At 41.8% G+C, this 19,265-nt stretch overlaps 1 protein-coding gene across 1 annotated transcript in view; it reads left to right on the forward strand.

Annotated features, from left to right (window-relative positions):
* LOC101845077 (protein ELYS) overlaps positions 1-19,265 on the forward strand; it is a gene marked incomplete at its 5' end in the record, with an annotated part of 121,831 nt that overhangs the window by 30,645 nt on the left and 71,921 nt on the right. Inside the window, 4 exon segments of the mRNA XM_013080061.2 lie at positions 3,108-3,292; positions 5,493-5,676; positions 7,818-7,958; positions 14,551-14,752. Of these exon segments, the coding sequence (XP_012935515.1) occupies positions 3,108-3,292; positions 5,493-5,676; positions 7,818-7,958; positions 14,551-14,752 (712 nt within the window).

The raw sequence follows: 19,265 nt of genomic DNA on the forward strand, positions 1-19,265 counted from the left end.
TGGGGGGGGGGGGTGTAAGATTATATAACAGCCCCTAATACAATGCCCGGACCTTGGAGAGACCCAAAGACTTGGAAAAACGTATTTTCCATCGTTGATCTCAACAGGATTCTAGATTTGATTAAGACGACTGGTTTTTATAAAAAATGTAAATAGTGTTATTTTCAATTATGTACATTATATAATTTACTATCATCTCAATATATTTTGAGGATTCACAAGCAGTACTTTAAAAAACCATCTGCACAGCTTACGCAGACAAGATAAGACATATTAAGAAACATTGCTCTCAGGGCACTATATCCGCCTGTTTTTTCTGAAACTACTCTTAATGCTCGTTTTCTCTACAGTTTACAACTCCCACTTATAAACATTGAACACGGTAAAGTAGCATCACCATACTTTCTTATTGTTCAGGGTGTTGTTCTGGACCACCATCGTTTGCTAGAGGCAGCGAAACACAAAATAGACACACAGCTAAGTGAGCAATCAGAGTTTAGTCATCTATATGCATTATGGCAAAAACTAAAGCCGTGGGGATCGAGGAACTAAATGGGGAGATTAGACATTTAGAAGGTTGCGTAGTACAGTGGAACCTGCCATGACGGCCACCTGTACAAATGGCCACTTTCTATTTCCCCCCTTTCGTTTTTTCTATATAATTTAACTGTGTAAAACGGCCACCTGTCCAACGTGGTTGCGACCACCATATTTTAACACACAACCCCTATTGCACCAAACAATAACACCTGCTTTAGACGGCCACCTCAGTGACTCCGTAACATTTTGTCATAAATCATACATTAGCCCCTGGCTTTGTGGGCGAGCCATCATAATCCAATCACCTGTCATTACTAGATAGTCCTTCCAACCGACCATGTTGCTTTGGCCCCTCCCACTGTTGACCAATAGGTTACAAATTTTCAGCTGCTGGTGAGGTAAGCCACCGTAAGTGTATGATCCCTCATAACCCATAAGCCCCGCCCAGAACTCTTACACAAATCGTAAGTGAGATGAGTGGTCACTGTTTACCCAATCTGTAACAAAGTAACAATGGACATCAACAAGAACTTGCGACACGTGAGTGGTGGCGACCAATGTGTTTGTTTTAGCACGGCTCGCAGTCTTCCTCGTCTAACACATTTCGTTTTATTGTCACTCTTTCACAAAATCAGTCACAACATTTTTTAAAAAGCAAAAAAAAAAAAAAAAGAAAACAACAACAATGCTGCTACCTTCGGTTGGGATCTCAGAAGGGAATGGTTTGTTGTTTTCTTCATTTGGACTAGTCCTCCCGAAGACGGCCACTTGTCTTATACGGCCACTTGTCTTATATGGCCACTTGTCTTATACGGCCACTTGTCTTATATGGCCACTTGTCTTATACGGCCACTTTTCTCCTCCACAATGGGCGGCCGTCTTACACAGGTTCAACTGTATTTTCTGACTCGGAAGAGGAGAGAATTAACTTTCCAGAACAATTGACGGAGAAAGAAGACAGGTTGTCTGAGTTATAGCATGAACTCCTTAGCCCTTGGACTGTTCTCATTTAGACAGCATACTTGACACACACAACATCACACCGCAGGCATATCACAGCTTCTCTTTCATTGGCAATCACTGCCACTAATACATCATGAGTCGCATTTATAAAGACGTTACTGCATTTAATGAAACAGAAATAGAAAACACCGACAGCCAAAATATAATTGACACTGCTTACACTCTGGGAGAAAAATTCAGTCAATTAAACAATGCATTTAGGGGGCGTTCACATCCACATCTCACACGGCCAACCAGTGTTAAAAGACGGACTACCACACATTGACACATGCTTCAGAACTTACATGTCATTGTACAAGAGTCACTTTAGTGAAAAGGTACTTCCCAAACACCACATTCTTCAAAACCGCTGCATCCCATGGATACAAACATATGGTTTGGTTTGGCTTTACTTGTGGAACAGGGTGGTGAATGTATCCATGCTTCTGTGGCAAAGCTAGAGAGAAGAGGAGCTGGGATACGCAATGTCGAACAACAGCTGAAAGTTGTGATGCCTTCTCAGCACCTCATGTCAAATCCAGAACTATTATCCAACGTCCCTCAGACAAAGAAAAAAAAGGTGATACTGCAATCTACTCCTCACTACTCCTGTAGTTCATGTAGCCCCCCGCCCCTTTGAGGAGACTAACCTTCAGACCAGAAAGGAAAAATAATAGAAGATTTTTTATTTCAAAATAACATCTTCCTCTTAAATGATAGGTCCCCAACTTACAGAAACAGAGCCAGTTTTAGCACTTCATCCCTTGACCTCACCTTTTATACCCCTGACCTAGTCCCAGATCTTGAGTGGTCAGTGCTGGATTACCGTTCGGACCATTTCCCAATACTTCTAAAAAACAATAGCTTCCAAAACGACCTGATCCCAGAACACCAGAACGCTTCAACTTCAAAAACTTTTTTCCTCACTACTCCAAAACCGTGGACTTGGCACAAAAACAGCAAAGTGAGTTTTGATATTTGACCATTTTTGGTGTATTTTATGTGAATATGAAAAATTTTTTGGGGGCTTTGTTTGATTGAAATGTTGATTTAAAAATATACACCCCAAGGGTCTACACCCCCCAAATTATGAGCCATTTTTGGAATGCTTTATATTTATCGTTATTTCATACAGTTTTGCACCTTTCTCAGTAAGTGCAGAAGTTCGCTCTTGTTCGGAACAGGCAAAATAAAATGAGGGCAAAGTCACAGATCGGCGTAATTTGCGAGTTAAAAATTCTGAGTCCTAAAAATGAAATGAACAACGCTGTCAGCAGGACACGAGGAATTCCCCTGGCCACGAGTTCATGACCCAGCGACCGGGGTCAGATTACAAGATGCAGCGCGCTGGCTGCCTGTGAACTAAAATACTGCTTTCTAACAGCCGTGGGCTGAGCTGAGCCTTGAAACCTGGAACCTGCAACCTCATGATTATATGTTTGGTAGCCCAACCACTAAAACCAGATAAACATTTTCATTCAGTCAGCCATGCCGTTTGTACTGGAAGCTTCTATATATATATAAGTAGTTCTTAGATCTAACTCATTTTTTTTGGTCTACCTCAGGCGTACGCTTTGTGTCTGCTGTTGGGTCAGTGGATGGCACCTGTGATGGCTGGCAGGGTCACTTACTTCAGCAGATGGGGTCTTCTGGAGCAGAGTTGTTGGTAGTGCCTACTGACTTTTACCACCAGTGTCTCCGCGCTCGTCTCTTGCCGCAGATGTTTGAAGAGACAAAGAGCAGCAGTCCTGTAAGGTTTTTTTGCAATTCGACGGTGTTATATGATTTGTCTTTGAAAATTTTTATAATGGCACACAACATTTTTTAGTTAAATAATGAGGGAAGATTAGTCTACAGTACTACCATTTACAATGCATGCTGACTACTCATTTTATGGAATACCGGAAGGTCAACTTAACTCATCTAGGCAATGGTTTTAGTAGAAAAAAAATTGACCTATTTCTTCAGTAACACGGATAGAGCAAAACGCCATCCAACTTTTAAAATAAATATTACATTTTACATTAGTGGTACCTGTTACAACATGGCTGCCTTCTGACAAGATTTTGTTTAATGGAAACCAAAACAAAAAAGACTTTTTTACTCTTTGCATTGGATGTGTAAATAATTTTGAAATATATTTTTGTGTGTTGTCTTTTTTGTACTCAACCAGGAAAACGGGCTAAGCCAGGAATTTTTTTTTTCATTTTCCCTGGTCAGGTAAACACTAAGAAAATGGTTTAAAACGGAAATGAACGGGAGAAGGCCAGGAAATCAAAGGGTTTCCCATCATTATGAGTGTGGCAGAATTGTATTTTTGTTCTTCAATGTTACAAATATATGATCATAACATCCCTATTCCAATTTGTCAGAATTTATTTGCCGTTCGGCTACTCCAACACATTCCTACCTTACTAGTGCATGAGGAAGAAAAACAATCGGACACCACTAGTCTACATCACTTGCTGATAACTTTAACATATGTGAGCGTACCCGGTGAAAGGGTCCAGATGACGCATTTAGAAGAATCCCGGTTATTTTTTCATTTTCATGTTCAGAGATCATTTCTGAACATTATGCTTTAAAAATTTTTAAAAGATATCTTCAGTAGTTTTTGAGATATGGGTGATTTTGTAAGACAGGGTACGGAAACAAAGTTTTGAGAAAAACAGCTTTAAAGTTTCCCCTTTGTTTCTGCTTCAAATAAATAGATCTACGCTTCGAGATGACCGGACAACACATTCACTACTCACAAACCAACCTTAAAAAGCAGTTAAGACAAAAGAACAGCTTCAAAGAGTTTATATTATGTCTTCAAAACAAATTTACCACCGCCTTGAACAAGAGTTTTCTAGAAATAGATCTAGGTTTGCACAGGGCAGAAAAATGCGATACAAACTTGCTCTTCAAAAAGGCGAAAGGGTATGGATGCGCAAAGCTTTGCTTTTGTTTACATGTTCTAGATATTCATGTGCACTACCCGCCACTAGAGAGGGGAGAGAATGACCTAAATTTTGGTATGCAATGTGATTGGGTCAACTTTATGAATGGGCAAGAGAAACCATCCGCAGTGTGTACTCAGAAGACCAATTTTCTCACGCTTCTTTCTTGGATTAAAAAATATACGTCGTGTTAAAAAAACATCTTTAACAATGTATTTTAAAGTAAAAGAAACTCAAGTCCTTGTAAATATCGATATATTAATGGTTAAAGAATCCATTTTTAAAGGAACTCAGTTTTTGTCAAAAATTCTGAAGCCTGATATCTCGGTTCGAACAAATGCATCTTGTGGTCCCTTTCACCAACCATGCACACATATATTAACAGTTTGTGCACCCCATTAATTGTAAAGGAGTAAAGCCAACATGAAAACATGTAAAAAAAAGTTCTTGCGCGTCTGCATCGTGCGTGCCTAGGCAAGAGAACTTTTTTTTTCAAAGATAAATAAAAAATAATAAAAACTGGACCAAGTATCAGCAGTGGGGTGCACAATAAGGATGAAAGGTTTAGGATGCTTCCTGTCAGTTTTTAAAAATAGTTTTTGCAAGAGTCGAGCCAACAGCCAATAACTGTATCCTCTCACCCCCCTCTGTCTTTAAAAATGTTTTCTTATCTCAACAATGATGAGCCTGCAGAGCATCCTACAACCCCTGTTCTTGACACCCCAGGGAAAGAAACTAGCCATGACCATATCATATCTTGCATTGCTTTTCATTTCTTCTTTCTAGCCTTTTCATCTTATTTAAAAAATTGCCCTTGAAAATGGTTACAAATTACAAAAAGTAGTAGGGATTTGTCACTCGTCTGCTTTTGTCTCCACTTTTGCCCTACTTTCCCTGCAACTGAATTGATGTTCTGAATGTATACTTATGGGAGGTGGATGGCTCCATTCTTAGTCCTCTCATTCTGCCTGCTCTGAAGCACCTCAACTTTTGTCTTTCCATGTCCAGGAATATCAGCGTAAAGTCTTGCTGGATATGGCTCTGGAGAGAGGTCTTATTGCTGCTGTGGTTCATCAATGTATCCAGCTGTGGGCGGACGGTGACTACACTCAACAAGGCTGCACTTTGACCTTGCTATTGGACTGGGCATGGGAGAGGACCATCAGCATAAAGAACTCTCTCAATTCTACTTGTAAGTTTGGCTATGACGCTTGGGAATTTAATTCTTCTCTCTGAAAGAAATTTTACCCCCCTCAAGGGGCGGTGCCACTGACTGAAGAGTCTTTAGGCCATTCCCAAAGGGGGGACATTAACTTGTTCTTATGCCCAGTAGAATTGTAAATGGGCTGATTCAACAATGTCATGCTCATAACTGTGCCTGAATTGCAACTGGGAACTGCTGCTTTTTCTTTCCTAATACTTACTATCATCAGTTACCTTTACTTCTTTTGTATGTTTGTCATACTCTTGTGACCCGCTATTTCCGGGGTGCCTTGATAGTTGTAGCAGACTTTGTGCTATTGAAGCTAGAGAGGTGAGTAGAGTAAGCATGATTCCCTGTAAAGACTTCTCTGTCGACATCCACTCCTTGGCGCTCATATGACCTTATGCAGTTGCGAGTGCCATAAAACCTCTTCTAATAAAATAAATTTTGCCCTGGTTGCGAATGACAGCATTAAGGAATTTCTTCTCTTTGTCTGTCTCTTACTCTTTCTCTTTCTCTTTTTCTCTGTCACAAACACAAGCTCATGCACACACACATCACATACACACTTACATTCATCTGTGCAATCTGCCAAAATGCCTGGTTGAAACTGCTGTTTACTCTGACATTTCGATAACTGTATCAGTTGCCTTTTCTACTAGCCGTACTAGCCTCTCAATGTATTTTTTGGTGATGGTCTTTTTTGTTTATATTGATCCAATAAAGTCAAAGAGGGGACTCTTGTGACCCAGAGGTTAAGGTGTTCGCCTCATATTCTATAGGTCCCGGGTGCGAATCCATATAGTGCCGGAAATTTCCCTCTAAAATTGTCTCTTTTAACCTCCTTTCCTGCTCTCTAGCAATGTTCTATCGTCTGCTTTTGTCTCCACTTTCAGCCCCCACCTCCTCACCTTTTTTGCCCCCACCCCCTCACCTTCTTTGCCCCCACCCCCTCTCATTCCTTGCCCCCTCCTCTGGGCTCCTGACTCTTTCTGCAGCCTTTCTACTTCTACTCCTTGGTTCCTTCTTACTGCTATCTTTCAGCCACACCCTTGATCTTCTGGTAGGAAAGATCTACACCAAGACTTCTCAGACTACGGTGAAAAATCTCAGAGGTCCTGTGTGCAAATTGTACACATTAAATATCCCTTGGTGGTCAAAAATCGATAACAGTAGGCTTCAGCCCCCACCTGGGCAAAATTCAAAATTTCCTACCAACTGAAAATGTTTCATGTTTCCTGTGACTTCATATGACCTTATGCAATAAAAAGACTAAAAATATTAAGCTGAGCTACATCTGTTGACTCTTTCAATTTTTCTGGATATTTTGTTCATCAGTTGAAGTTTCCATAATATACAGGTGGTTGGAGGGCTTCAGTGGTACATCTGGATTTTCTTTTCCTCTGATATTATAGTCTTTCTGACCAGCTCTTTCCTAGCACTATAGGCCTAATATTATGTCGATGAACTTTTTTCTTACTCACAGCATGTAATGTTCTGTTTCAAATATAATAATCATAGTAATAATCATAATAGTAAACATAATAAAAATGATTATCTTTTCTATAGTGCCCACTCTCTGGTGGCGCGAAGCACTTCACAATAAGATTTAAATCGTTTCATGCATACTGGCCCCTTTAATGTACAACAATTCTTTCAAATACTTATACGCTCATAATCTGATAAAGAACATATACACAATAAGACAACCGCTGTGGCTACTGATCACACTTGGTGTTGGAAGAAGAGTAAAACTAGTTAGTATAATGTTATTTAAGTAAATGTGTTTTTAGATCAGATTTAAATATGGTCAAATGCAGTGGGAGGAAACTCAATACTGAGGGAGCAGCTGTCAAAAAAGCCCTCTCTCCAATTTTCTTAGTTTAATCAAGGCTCTGTCAGTTTTTTAAATTTTAAATTTTTAAATGGAATATACTCATGTTACGATGTAGTAAATTAGAAAGATATTGTGGTGCAAGGTCATTTAAACACTTTTTTCACATTACTGCAATTTTGTAATAAATACAGGCTGTAACAAGGAGCGAATGTAGTTGTTAAAGCAATGATGTATTTTCATTGGGCATTTGAGAGCAACTCTTTCATAATCACCTCACTTATTCTTTACGCAGGTGAAGTGTTATACGACTGGTCCGCCCACCACGTAGACCCACGGACCAACAGACAGTTACAATCGTACACCGGGGCTCTGGCTCACCTCAAGCTGGTTTTCTCTGTGCTTATGTCACAAGCTGCTCCCACCACTGAGAGAGGTAGGGTCAGATCATGGGACATGACGATATCATGCTGGGGAGTGCTGCAGAAAGCCGTTTGTTCGAATCTCCAAAAGAGCATTCTTGATTCAAATATCCTTAGGTTTATCAGCAGACAGCCACTTCGGGCATTCAGTTTAATTTGATAGTGACACCGTTCCCTTTCTTCACTGAACAGTTTGTGTTAAAAGCTCTAACATTTGTTTTCTCTTTGTTCTTTTTAATAACTTGCCATTATGAGTTGGATGGGAAATACGATTGAAAATGCTGTGCTCCTGATTCTGTGGAAATCTTAGATTGAATTCAACCTAGTATAGATTCATATGACTATTAGTATAAAATGTATCACATATGTAGTGAAACCCCCGGGGCAGTGCCACTGACTGAAGTGTCTTTAGGCCATTCCCATAGGGGGGACATTTCTCGTTCAAGCATAGTAGTAGGTAGTACAAACCAAAAATTCAAACCTGTTGTAAATTGCAAATACAGTTTTATTTAGATACTGCTTTTCACATAAGGAACAATGCAAAAAACCAGATCAAATTATCTTCATAAATAAAAAAGTTACAAACGTTTAAAGATTTTCCGACTTAGAATTTTCAAGGACATTTTTAGAAAGTCCAAATTCTGCCAGCTTTGAACATGAATAACATAAGAGAAAATTATCTGAAACTCAAAATGTTTACATTTCTCTCAAGCTTAGGACAATGGTATTCTAAAAAACCCAAAGAAATTCTTATATATTTGTAAAAAAAGAAATTTAGGCCTGATGTAAAAGTGAAAAATCAAGGCATTTCATACAAAAAATGTAACACATTGGCTCCGAGCCCATTTTGTGAGTTTCACAGTATAAGACTGAGGCATCACACAGAGTTCCTACTTTATGGATCATCACCCCTGAACACATAGATTAAGCTCAATTTTTTTCAGACACGACAGAAGTACAGAATTAACAATAATCCATGTTCAAGTTTGCAAAAATGAAAAAAAACACGCGTCGACAGAAAATTGCAGTTTTCGGACATTTTCTTAGTATTTAAAAGACCATAACTTTTGATCTAATGAAGCTATAATAACAAATCTTATATCAAAATCCTCAGCATTTCAAGACCTATGCAATGCAGTTAAAAACATTGCTATCAAGAAATGGCTACATGCTCTTTTGGTTTAGCAAAGTGGACATATATGACAATATTCATGAAAAAATATGAGTATCAAACGACTCAGGAATAGATCTAGTTGTTTTGAACTTTTCTATTAAAGATCTATAGTCACCAATATTTGTATCTTTATATATATACAAATATAATACAAAGCAATATATATGTCTTTATTTTAAAGACAAGAATAGGTGGTGTCACTGGCCTAGAGGTTAGGTTACCGGACTCGTAATCGTGAAATTGCGCATTTGTAGCTCTGGTTGATGACTGTCATCTTCTTCCTGGTGGCTTCAATATTGTGTTGCAGTTGCCCCTCAGTCACAATCTGATCTGGAAATAACTCCAGGAACCAGGATAGAACCTGTGGAAGAGACCATATTCAATTCTTTAGAGTTTGCTGTGATATTAATAAGTACCGGTACTTCATACAAAATTGGAAAAAGCTCCCGCAGTCTGAATCTATTTATTTTTCAACAAGTACAAGTTACAACAAGATCATATTATGAATAAAATGTTATAATTTATCAAAACTGGGCAGCAATCTCAGCTCCGAGGAATTCCAAAGGGTAATATTATTAGGTACATACAGCAAAATTTGGGCAGAAGCTCCCGCGGCCGGGGCATTTTTTTTTAGCACACAAGTTCACATAAAAATTGGGCAGAAGCTCCCGCGGCCCGAAGGCACTTCACAGGATAAGATAAATGATACAGCTAACGCAGTTCCTCCCAACCCACTAAAAAAAGAGGGGGGAGGGGGTGGGGAGGAGAGGTTAATGATCTACTTACATGGCCCCATGTTGATTGTCCTTCTCTGATTAAGAACAGCTGAGCCAGAACTTGGTTTGTCAAACCCATGCCATAGAGGGTAGGTTATAGGGCATCATCCTTTCCCATTCATCAGAAAGCGGCTCTTCCTTGCAGCATATTGATCACCTGTTGGTTGAAATGTCAAGATATTTTGTAAGATAGGCTTAGGAGTAGTAGATTTAATTAACATACAGATCTAGGGCTGCTTATAAAAAATATAAATGAACAACAGGTTAAGTTTGTAGTTTGTTATGTTTCTACTCTCGACAGGAAACCCCAATGAAAACAGCCAATCATAATGTTTTATTAAGAGATATTAAGACTTTTATTAAGAGATTATCATCGCTAAAAATAGCACACCAGAGGCCAAGTCATTTTGTTCCTGTTTTGCTCATTCTTCATGTCCAAGTACATTGACATTTTGCAGACAGGTTAAATAACCCTAAAAATATAATCCTTGATACCAATTATTACACGGAAAAACAATTTAAACTTCATCATAAAATTATTCCATCACGTCAGGATGAAAACAAGCTCTGGTTTCACCGTCACCGTCAGACACAATGATGGAATGGCACTTCAACCTTCTAGGCATCTATTTGCTTAAAAAACAGCACATTAATTTATTAACAAACACTTCTTTATGATAAATACTTACATGTTTTCTTCAGATGAGTCCAGTTTGAATTAGAAGCAGCTAGCGATGTCTCGTTTTGCATTTCACCCGAATCCTGACCGAAACTCGCTCCGGCTGGTAGACCATAGCTGCCACTTTCCCGCTAAATAGCGGAAACTCCGCTACATCTAGCTTTCCCAGCAACTTTCCTCCTTCCTCCGCTGGACCGCTCTTGGTCGCAAATTTCATACTTTTTTTCCACGCGGAAAACACCGAACCGGGAGAGAGACGAAAACGCGGTCTGCGCATGTCCGCCCGTAGCTTTCTACTTCCGTTCTTCTAGGCCCAGTGCTAGTTTCACATTGTTTATTGTTGTGGAGCAACACAGTGTCGATCGGGCATCGGGACGTTAGCGCGCCGAGTTGTCATTGAAATTGGCGGAAATTCGAGAGAAATTGATTCAGAATGCAAAAATAAAAGGAGCTGGAATGAGAAAGAAGCAGCCGGTGTGCGACTTGAAAAGTTCATTAGAAAATTGAACTAGCTGTTTTTTGCGAAAGAAATCGCGGCCCGCGGCACTCCTGTTACAGTCCTGTACAATTGCGGTCCCGTTTGTTTACATGACGGCTATTGTGGCTGCTGCGGAAGTGAATCTAGATTTAGATCTAGAAAATCTATCTCTAGATATAATCTAGATCTACACATATTTAGATATATCTAGATCTAGATTAGGTAGCCTAGGCTATAATTTTAATTCAGTTTATCTCTAAATAAGAAACACACTACAGGGGCACTAAGTGCAAACTGGACCGCAATTGTACAGGAGTGCCTGTGTATCCTTGATCGGATACTGCTCTATGTCTATGTATGTACACGTTTAAAGTGAAAGAAATCTTTTTATGAGACACCAGCTGGCAAAAAACACTAGATTTTTAGTCACCAAGTCCAAACTGTGTCAAATTGACTCGAATTCTTGTTAGTCAACTTACTGCCTTTATGTTGTTGTTTTTTTTGTTGTTTTTTTTTCAAATACATTTTAATTCAGTTGCCTATGGTTAACAATATGACAGTTTTCCCTTCCAAAACCGTAGGCTAGATTTTCCAGTATATATTGCCTCTGGATTTCACTGGTTTCGGAGAGCGCGCGTACGCTTTCGCGTGAATTTCCTCCTTTTAAAAAATTTCTGAGTGGCAGCTATGGTAGACCAGCGGGATTCTCCATTTTGCCTCTGCCGCGTCCAGGCAAAGTAGCTTTACGTAGTCTTAAACTCGATCGTCTCAGTCCATCCTGATGTGTTCTATTACGTTTTAAACATAACACATTTGTAGATAAAAGGGTGCTGCATCTGAATGTGGAGCGTTTTTTTCGAAAAAAATCCAAAATCCGTGATAAATTACACTTTCAAAACTTTACACGAACATTCGTAAGGGATCCTCAAAGCGAAACGAGAAAAAGGTTGCATCCGGAAGTAGAGCAGCTTTTCCAGATTTTTATGGTCGAGACCGCAAAGAAATCCGACGTTCCAGGTCCGAGATATTGATGATTTAAAAATATCTATGACAAAAATCATGGATTTTGCTCTCGCCGACATGGGTGTATTTGCGTTTTACTGGTTCACTTCAAAACCCTATAAATGGCTTTAAAGTCAAATAAAAGTAAATTTAAACTTATTGATATAACAGACGAAATGTTGCCGATCAATGTGGGCACATTTTTATTGCCAAATTTGAAACTAAAAGACATAAATGACTTGGTTAAACTTGCGAAAATCTGCATTTTTCTCCGTCGCGTCGGAGCTTTCCAATCAGCAGCGCGCGGGGTTTGGACTACCTAATAGTAGAATTGTAAATGGGCTGACTCATGTCACGCTCATAACTGCGCCTGATCTACAACAGGGAACTGCTGCTTTTTCTTTCCTGATCCTTACTATTATCATTGCCTCTACTTCTTTTGTATGTTTGTCACTCTCTTGTGACCTTCTATTTTGGGGTGCCTTGATAGTCGAAGCAGACCTTGTGCTGTTGAAGCTAGAGAGGTGAGCAGTCTAAGTCTGATTCCCTGTAAAGACTTCTCTGTTGACACCCACCCCTTGGCGCTCATATGACCTTATGCAGTTGCAAGCGCCACAAAACCCTCTACTATTAAAAAAAAATAAAAAATGCATGTGGTGAGATTAGCAGTAATTTTTTCAATGATTACGAATTTTGCTCCAAAGAATATACGTGTAACACGAAATTCAGAACCTGTAACAGAGATGCCAACCAGTACGATTTTACGTATTTTAGTAAGATTTTTTTCCAGAAAATACGACTTTTCAAGAAAAAATACGCATCCTGGAATGCGAAAAATACGAGATTGAGTAAACCTATCTCAAGTCCCATATTTTGTCAAAATAGTATCAGTATCGCAGAACTGGAATATTTGAAAACCAAGTCCGATGTGGTTAGCAAGTTTATTTTTGCCGGTCGCGATCGTGATATTATATTCGTTCTGCTTCTCCCTGTCCGGAGAGTACGTTTCACTTTCACGCGAATAGGCAGCTTCAGCTATGGCGGCAGGCGGAAGCGTATGTGACACCGAGGCTCGAACGGGAAAATCAAGATCTACTTTCGCTTTCGATACCACCGAGTAGTTTGCCAGCAGTTGTCTAAAAACGCAACATTTGTGACATGCAGGTGGTGCAGTATAAACGCAAGGTCGCCGTGCAAATAAAATTTAATCAATGCTCGGACTCGCCTCTGTGCTGTCACTTGTGGAAAAAAAAGAAAAGAAAATACAAGCGTCGTCCGATTATTAGATTGTCTGGCTCGCCATCGTGACCGGTCACTGAACCTACGCGCATTCGTGTCATAAATAAATGCGGCATCGTGTGAGCAAAGACCGTCTTTGGTGGGAGTAACGGCCTTGCGAAGTATAGGACTACGGAATAGGGGAGGAGATTATTGGTTTTTTAGGGGTTTAAGATATTATGGGGGAGGGTGTGAAGGCAACACCAGAGGACAAAAACTTGGGAGCACATTTTCAAAATTTTGATTAGAGCTTTCTGCAAAGCGCGCGTTGGTGCAGGCCGTGTGCGGAATTGGTTGTCGAAATTTGTGTTCTAGGCCCTTCCGAACTCTCAAAGCAGGATTTATTTTTTACATAATAATGAGAGGAAAATATTACCGGTATAATAGACTGAAATATTTAAGTCAAACAAGACCCCAGTACGACACTGAACTCTGACATGTTGTTGACTGGATACATGTATATTGTACGCGTGTGTGCTCCCTTTTTCGAGCTGGTGAGCTAGTAATTTTTTTTCAGGAAATATTGCTGGACACCCTGAACATTTTACTATTACTAGTTGGTCGGTCCTGGGGAATACAAATTTCCCCCTGAAAATACACATTTTCATATTTCCCAATACTCATTTCGGTTTTCTGTGGTTGGCATCTCTGCTGTAATGAGTTTGCTGTGTGCATATTAATTTTATTATGTGTGTGCTAGACTACTATTTGATTTGACAAGATAAGGGCCTTTGAATGTAAGCTGGTTGTCGAGATGTTGTGCTGTCTGTTCAGATCGTGGGTTTGAAATTGTGGCAGACTATGTGAGTAAATGGTATCCTTAAGAAAGACATCTCAATCTGATATTCCCATTTGCACACTGGAATTGGTCTTTGGCTACTCGTAGAGATGGATTGTTTGAAAAACATTGGCACGTGCCTCACAGTATGCACCCATATATGTTCTAAAGGAGACAGGTTGGAAAATGAAATTGAACTGATTTACAAAGGGGTACAACTTATTTGAATATTATTTTCACTCTTTTATGTCAAGTAATTTCCAAAAAAATAAAGTATTCAAACTGCAAAGGCCCTATACTATAATTATTTAAGAAAATCCCCCCCCCCCAAGGTTGCAGAAAAACATGCATTCAGGATGCCAGGTACTTAATTTTTTTCCTGATGAAATATGAATGTTTATTTTCTGGCTGTATTTACTCATCTGTTTCTCTTGTCTTCAGGCATCATTGAGCTGGAGCTGCGGCTAGACGTGATCAACTTGCTGCTCCAACACTACGACTTGGTGCGCTGGTCGTTGTCTGTGAACCTCCTGCCTGAGGTGGATGAGGTCAGTGACCCTGCCCCGGGACTGTTTGCTTACCCCATCACTGACCTGGGGGAAAAGTACAAGATGAAGAGGGCACACCTCCAAGGCTGTCAAAGGTTGGTGGTTCTGCTGCATTTGTTAATTTGTCTTCGTTGTAACACTTTTGATTTTTAAAAAATCAGGTTTCTAGTTATTGGTATTGTTAAAATGCTTGTTACTTATTTTGTATGCTCAATATAGCAAAGTTTTTGTTTCATGTGCTAAAATTCTTATTATCAAAACATTTTCACTTTGGTTGAAACAACTCAAGTAAATTGTCCTATAGTTACATTGTTCTCTGTGTATCTACTATCTATTCTCTGTAATCTATGTGATTACCCCCAGTGGGTCGGGGGGATATAAATAGACCCCCTGCTTCATCTGCAGAAGGTGCAACCCCCTCAAAGGCGGAGCGTCGCACACAGACCCCAACCCTCTGGGATCCGTGTGCGGCACTCACTTTGGTGTATCCTCCTCTTCTCCTTCCTTCTTTCTTTCTTCTTCTATCTTTCCTACCACCGCTGACCTCATGTGCAGCAAAACGAGAGGTCACCCATCCCACAGAGTGGGCGCCTTGTTGACCATGAGGTGCGACCCGTGCGGTGGGAAACCAGGCACCTGGCGGTTGAGGTGAGATCAGTCTACGGACTGTCCCTCACCAACACACCTTTTTGGCCCAGGTTTTCCTCTTAGACGGGAGGGTGGCACGGCCCATGCCACTCAATCGGTTGGCAGTTGAAACAACATCAAGACCTGGGTCAATCTTGACGGGAGGGTTTTATGCACTCTCGTGGAGAGTATAGCTCCGGGGTAGCCCTGGCACAGCTCTGGTCATCCGAGCAATGTGTCCCCTTGTTGGGCTCGATGGCGGGCGGGGAGCCCCGGAGTTGAACCACCAAAAAAACTCACATGGATTCTTCTACTACTAAAAACCCTCCCCCAACTCCCAACGTTATAAAAAAGTCTCGGCTCTCGGAAGCGGGTGCGGCCGCCGAGCCGAGCAAACAAACTACAAAAGGAAAAAGGACCTTTACGACTGCCTCTGCCCTCCCTCCTCTCAGGGAGCTTCCGCGGCAGCCGTACTTGACCATCCGCAGCACCGATGCACAGAAAAAGATGACTGATCTAAACGTATTCAAGATAGGAGATGCTCTAAGACAGGTTCTGGGATACATTCCTACGAATGTCCAGAAACTGTCCCCTGGTGCTCTCCTCATCAAGTGTGCATCAGATAAAGAACTGGCCGGACTTGAAAAGATAGCGACCTTCGGTGGTGTTCCTTGTGTTTCCGAGCGACACCAGAAATTTAACCAGTTGAAGGGCGTGGTCCGCAGCCATGAGCTGAAGGGCTGCTCCAACCAAGATATTGTGGATAACTGTGAGGGTGTGGTCGAAGCCCGCCGAATTACTATTCGGCAGGGGGAGTCCACGCTAGAAACGAACACATTAATTCTAACTTTTGATTCGTGCCGCCCTCCAGCCACCGTTCGGGCATCATACTTGGTCTTGGACGTGCGACCCTATGTGCCGAACCCTCTACGCTGCTTTCAGTGTCAGAAGTTTGGCCATAGTCAGTCGCGATGCCGACGTGCAGCCGTGTGTCCTTGCTGCGGCAAGACTGGGCATCCTGAAAAGGAATGCAAGGCTAGTCCTTGCTGCCCAAATTGCCAAGGCCAGCACACAGCCTTCAGCAAGGATTGCCCGACTTGGATCCAAGAACGCGCAATCCAAGAGTATAAAGCACGAAATGGCTGCTCTTTTCAAGAAGCCCGTAAAGCTGTCTGCCCGCCAGGTATGACCCCGGTCCCTGGCCGGTCATATGCAAGCATACTCCGGCCAGTCTCGAAGTCGACCAGTGCTTCCACTGTCGACCCCCCAGAACCCGCGGTCAACAAGAAACTTACTGCGAAACACAAAAAGGTTCCTCCTAAAACTGTGGTACCCACCTTCCAGGTATCACTAACCGCTTTGGGGTTCTTGGGGAGGATGGGGTGGACTCTTCCTCCGTCCCCCCTTCTCCCCCTCACCCCTCCTCTATTACTTCTTCTTCTTCTTCTTCTTCTTCTTCTTCTTCTTCTTCTTCTTCTTCTTCTTCTTCTTCTTCTTCTTCTTCTCCTTCTCCTTCTCCTTCTCCTTCTCCTTCTCCTTCTCCTTCTCCTTCTCCTTCTCCTTCTCCTTCTCCTTCTCCTTCTCCTTCTCCTTCTCCTTCTCCTTCTTCTTCTTCCACCTCACGACCCATCTCTCTGATGGAGATTGAGGTACTCCCTCCCCCCTCTCCCCAGCCCCCTCTGTCTGCTCCACCTCCCCCTACCTCTTCACTCCCCCCACTACCAACGGAGGATGACATATCCGACCCCCCTCCCCGGCCTGACCCCGGGAAGGGCGGAGTCTGTCACTCCTCCAAATCCCCCACTAGACCGCCGTCCAGGACGGCAACCTAGAAAACACTGCCTCCCCCGCAAGGAGGAGTCAGAGTGTTTCTTCGAAGCCGGGGCCTTTGAGTGAGCTCCAAACCAAAACCTAAAAAATCATAATGGCAGTCCTGCAATGGAATGCCGGCGGAATCCAACCTTCCATTGCAGAATTGCAACATTTACGGGCCACACTGTGCCCACGGGTGGCCTGTATTCAAGAAACAAAATTCGCCCCGGCTTCAACCATAGACTTATGGCACTTCATCCCTTGACCTCACCTTTTGTACCCCTGACCTAGTCTCAGATCTTGAGTGGTCTGTGCTGGATGACCGTACGGACCATTTCCCAATTCTCCTAAAAAACAATAGCCTCCAATAGCCTCCCGATCCCAGAACACTTCAACTTCAAAAAAGCCGACTGGGACGGGTTTGCCAATCAATGTTCCCAGATTCTTAATCCCAATTTCGACCACAACTACAATAAATTCCACGAAAAGCTTTTAGAAATATGCAAACAATAACGGTTTCAAGTTCTCCCCGTCAAAGACGGTTGCAGTACACTTCTGCCGAACTGGCAGACGTGTGCTGCAGCCGGATTTGACACTATACGGGGAAAGGATTCCCGTCCAGGACCAAGCTCGTTTCCTCGGCATCATGTTCGACAAAAAACTCACATTCATACCACACATCAAAGACCTTCGTGTGAAGTGCCAGAAAGCGCTAAACGCTTTGAAAATTCTATCGCATCCGGAGTGGGGCGGGGACTTAAAACACCTTCTCCACTTGTACATCTCCCTTGTCCGGTCCAGGCTTGATTACGGCTGTCAAGTCTACGAATCGGCAAAACCACACATCTTAAAAATGCTAGACCCAATACAGAACCAAGGACTCCGCCTCGCTCTGGGGGCTTTCCGCACTTCTCCGGTGGAGAGCCTCCAGGCCGAGGCCAACATTCCACCACTCTCACTCAGACGCACACAACTCTCACTACAATACGCAGTTAAACAGAGCTCAACACCGGAAAATCCAGCGCACAACAGCATTTTTCAAACAAATCCAGAAACCAGAAACAGATTCCAAAACAACGAAAAACTCATCAAACCTTTCGGCCTCAGAATCCTCGAGGACCTCAAAAACTTACACTTTTCCAAACAAGACATCCAACAAATTCTTTTCCCCGACCTCCCTCCGTGGCACCTCACCAAGGCAAAAGTAGATTTACAGCTGACCACACACAACAAAGAAAGCACAAACACCAAAACTTTTCAAGCAGAATACAAAAAACTAATAGATAAATACCCCGGTGCGGAGCTCATCTTCACAGATGGCTCCAAAAAAGACAATGAAGTGGGCGCCGCAGCCCTATCTTCCAACAGTACACACCAGAGGAGACTCCATCCTGAAACCTCCATTTTCTCTGCGTAGGCCACTGCCATTGACATGGCCCTGGACTCTGTAGAAAATTCTCCTAACGAATCTTTCCTCATCCTTTCTGACTCTCTGTCTTGCATCACCTCACTCACAAACTACACACTCTTACACCCAAAAATAGTTAAGCTACAACAGAAAATTCATACACTATCCAAAACAGGAAAAAACAAGTTCGCATGGATACCCAGCCATGTGGGCATCCGAGGAAACGAGCAGCTAGACGACCTGGCAAAGAAAGCCTCATCCCTTCTGCTGGGATCAACGACAAACACTCTCCCACAGACTGACTTTAGAAATAAAGTCAAAAAGTACACCTCCAGTCTGTGGGAGAGCCACTGGGAAAACCAGAAAAATAATAAATTATACGAAATTAAACCCAGACTAGAACAGCGAAATCCTTCGGATCTCTCCAGACGGATCTCTCCAGAAGAGACGAAGTCATTTTTACTCGATTGCGCATCGGACACACGGCCCTGACTCACAAATACCTCCTGCAGGGAGAGGAGAAGCCGTTCTGTGTCGGATGCGACACAGATTTTACCATTAGACACATTTTAACAGAATGTCTAGACTTTGGAGAGATCCGAAGGAAATATTATAAATGCAAGAAATTGCAGGATATTTTCTCCGTCGTTGTTCCCAGCAGAATTTTAAATTTTATAAAGGCCATTGGCCTTTATGGCGAGTTGTAAAGTGAATCTGATATTATTTAAAATTTTTATTGTTACTTAAAAGTTGTTTTAGAT

Source organism: Aplysia californica, unplaced genomic scaffold (assembly GCF_000002075.1).
Source record: "Aplysia californica isolate F4 #8 unplaced genomic scaffold, AplCal3.0 scaffold00073, whole genome shotgun sequence".
NCBI lineage: Eukaryota > Metazoa > Mollusca > Gastropoda > Aplysiida > Aplysiidae > Aplysia > Aplysia californica.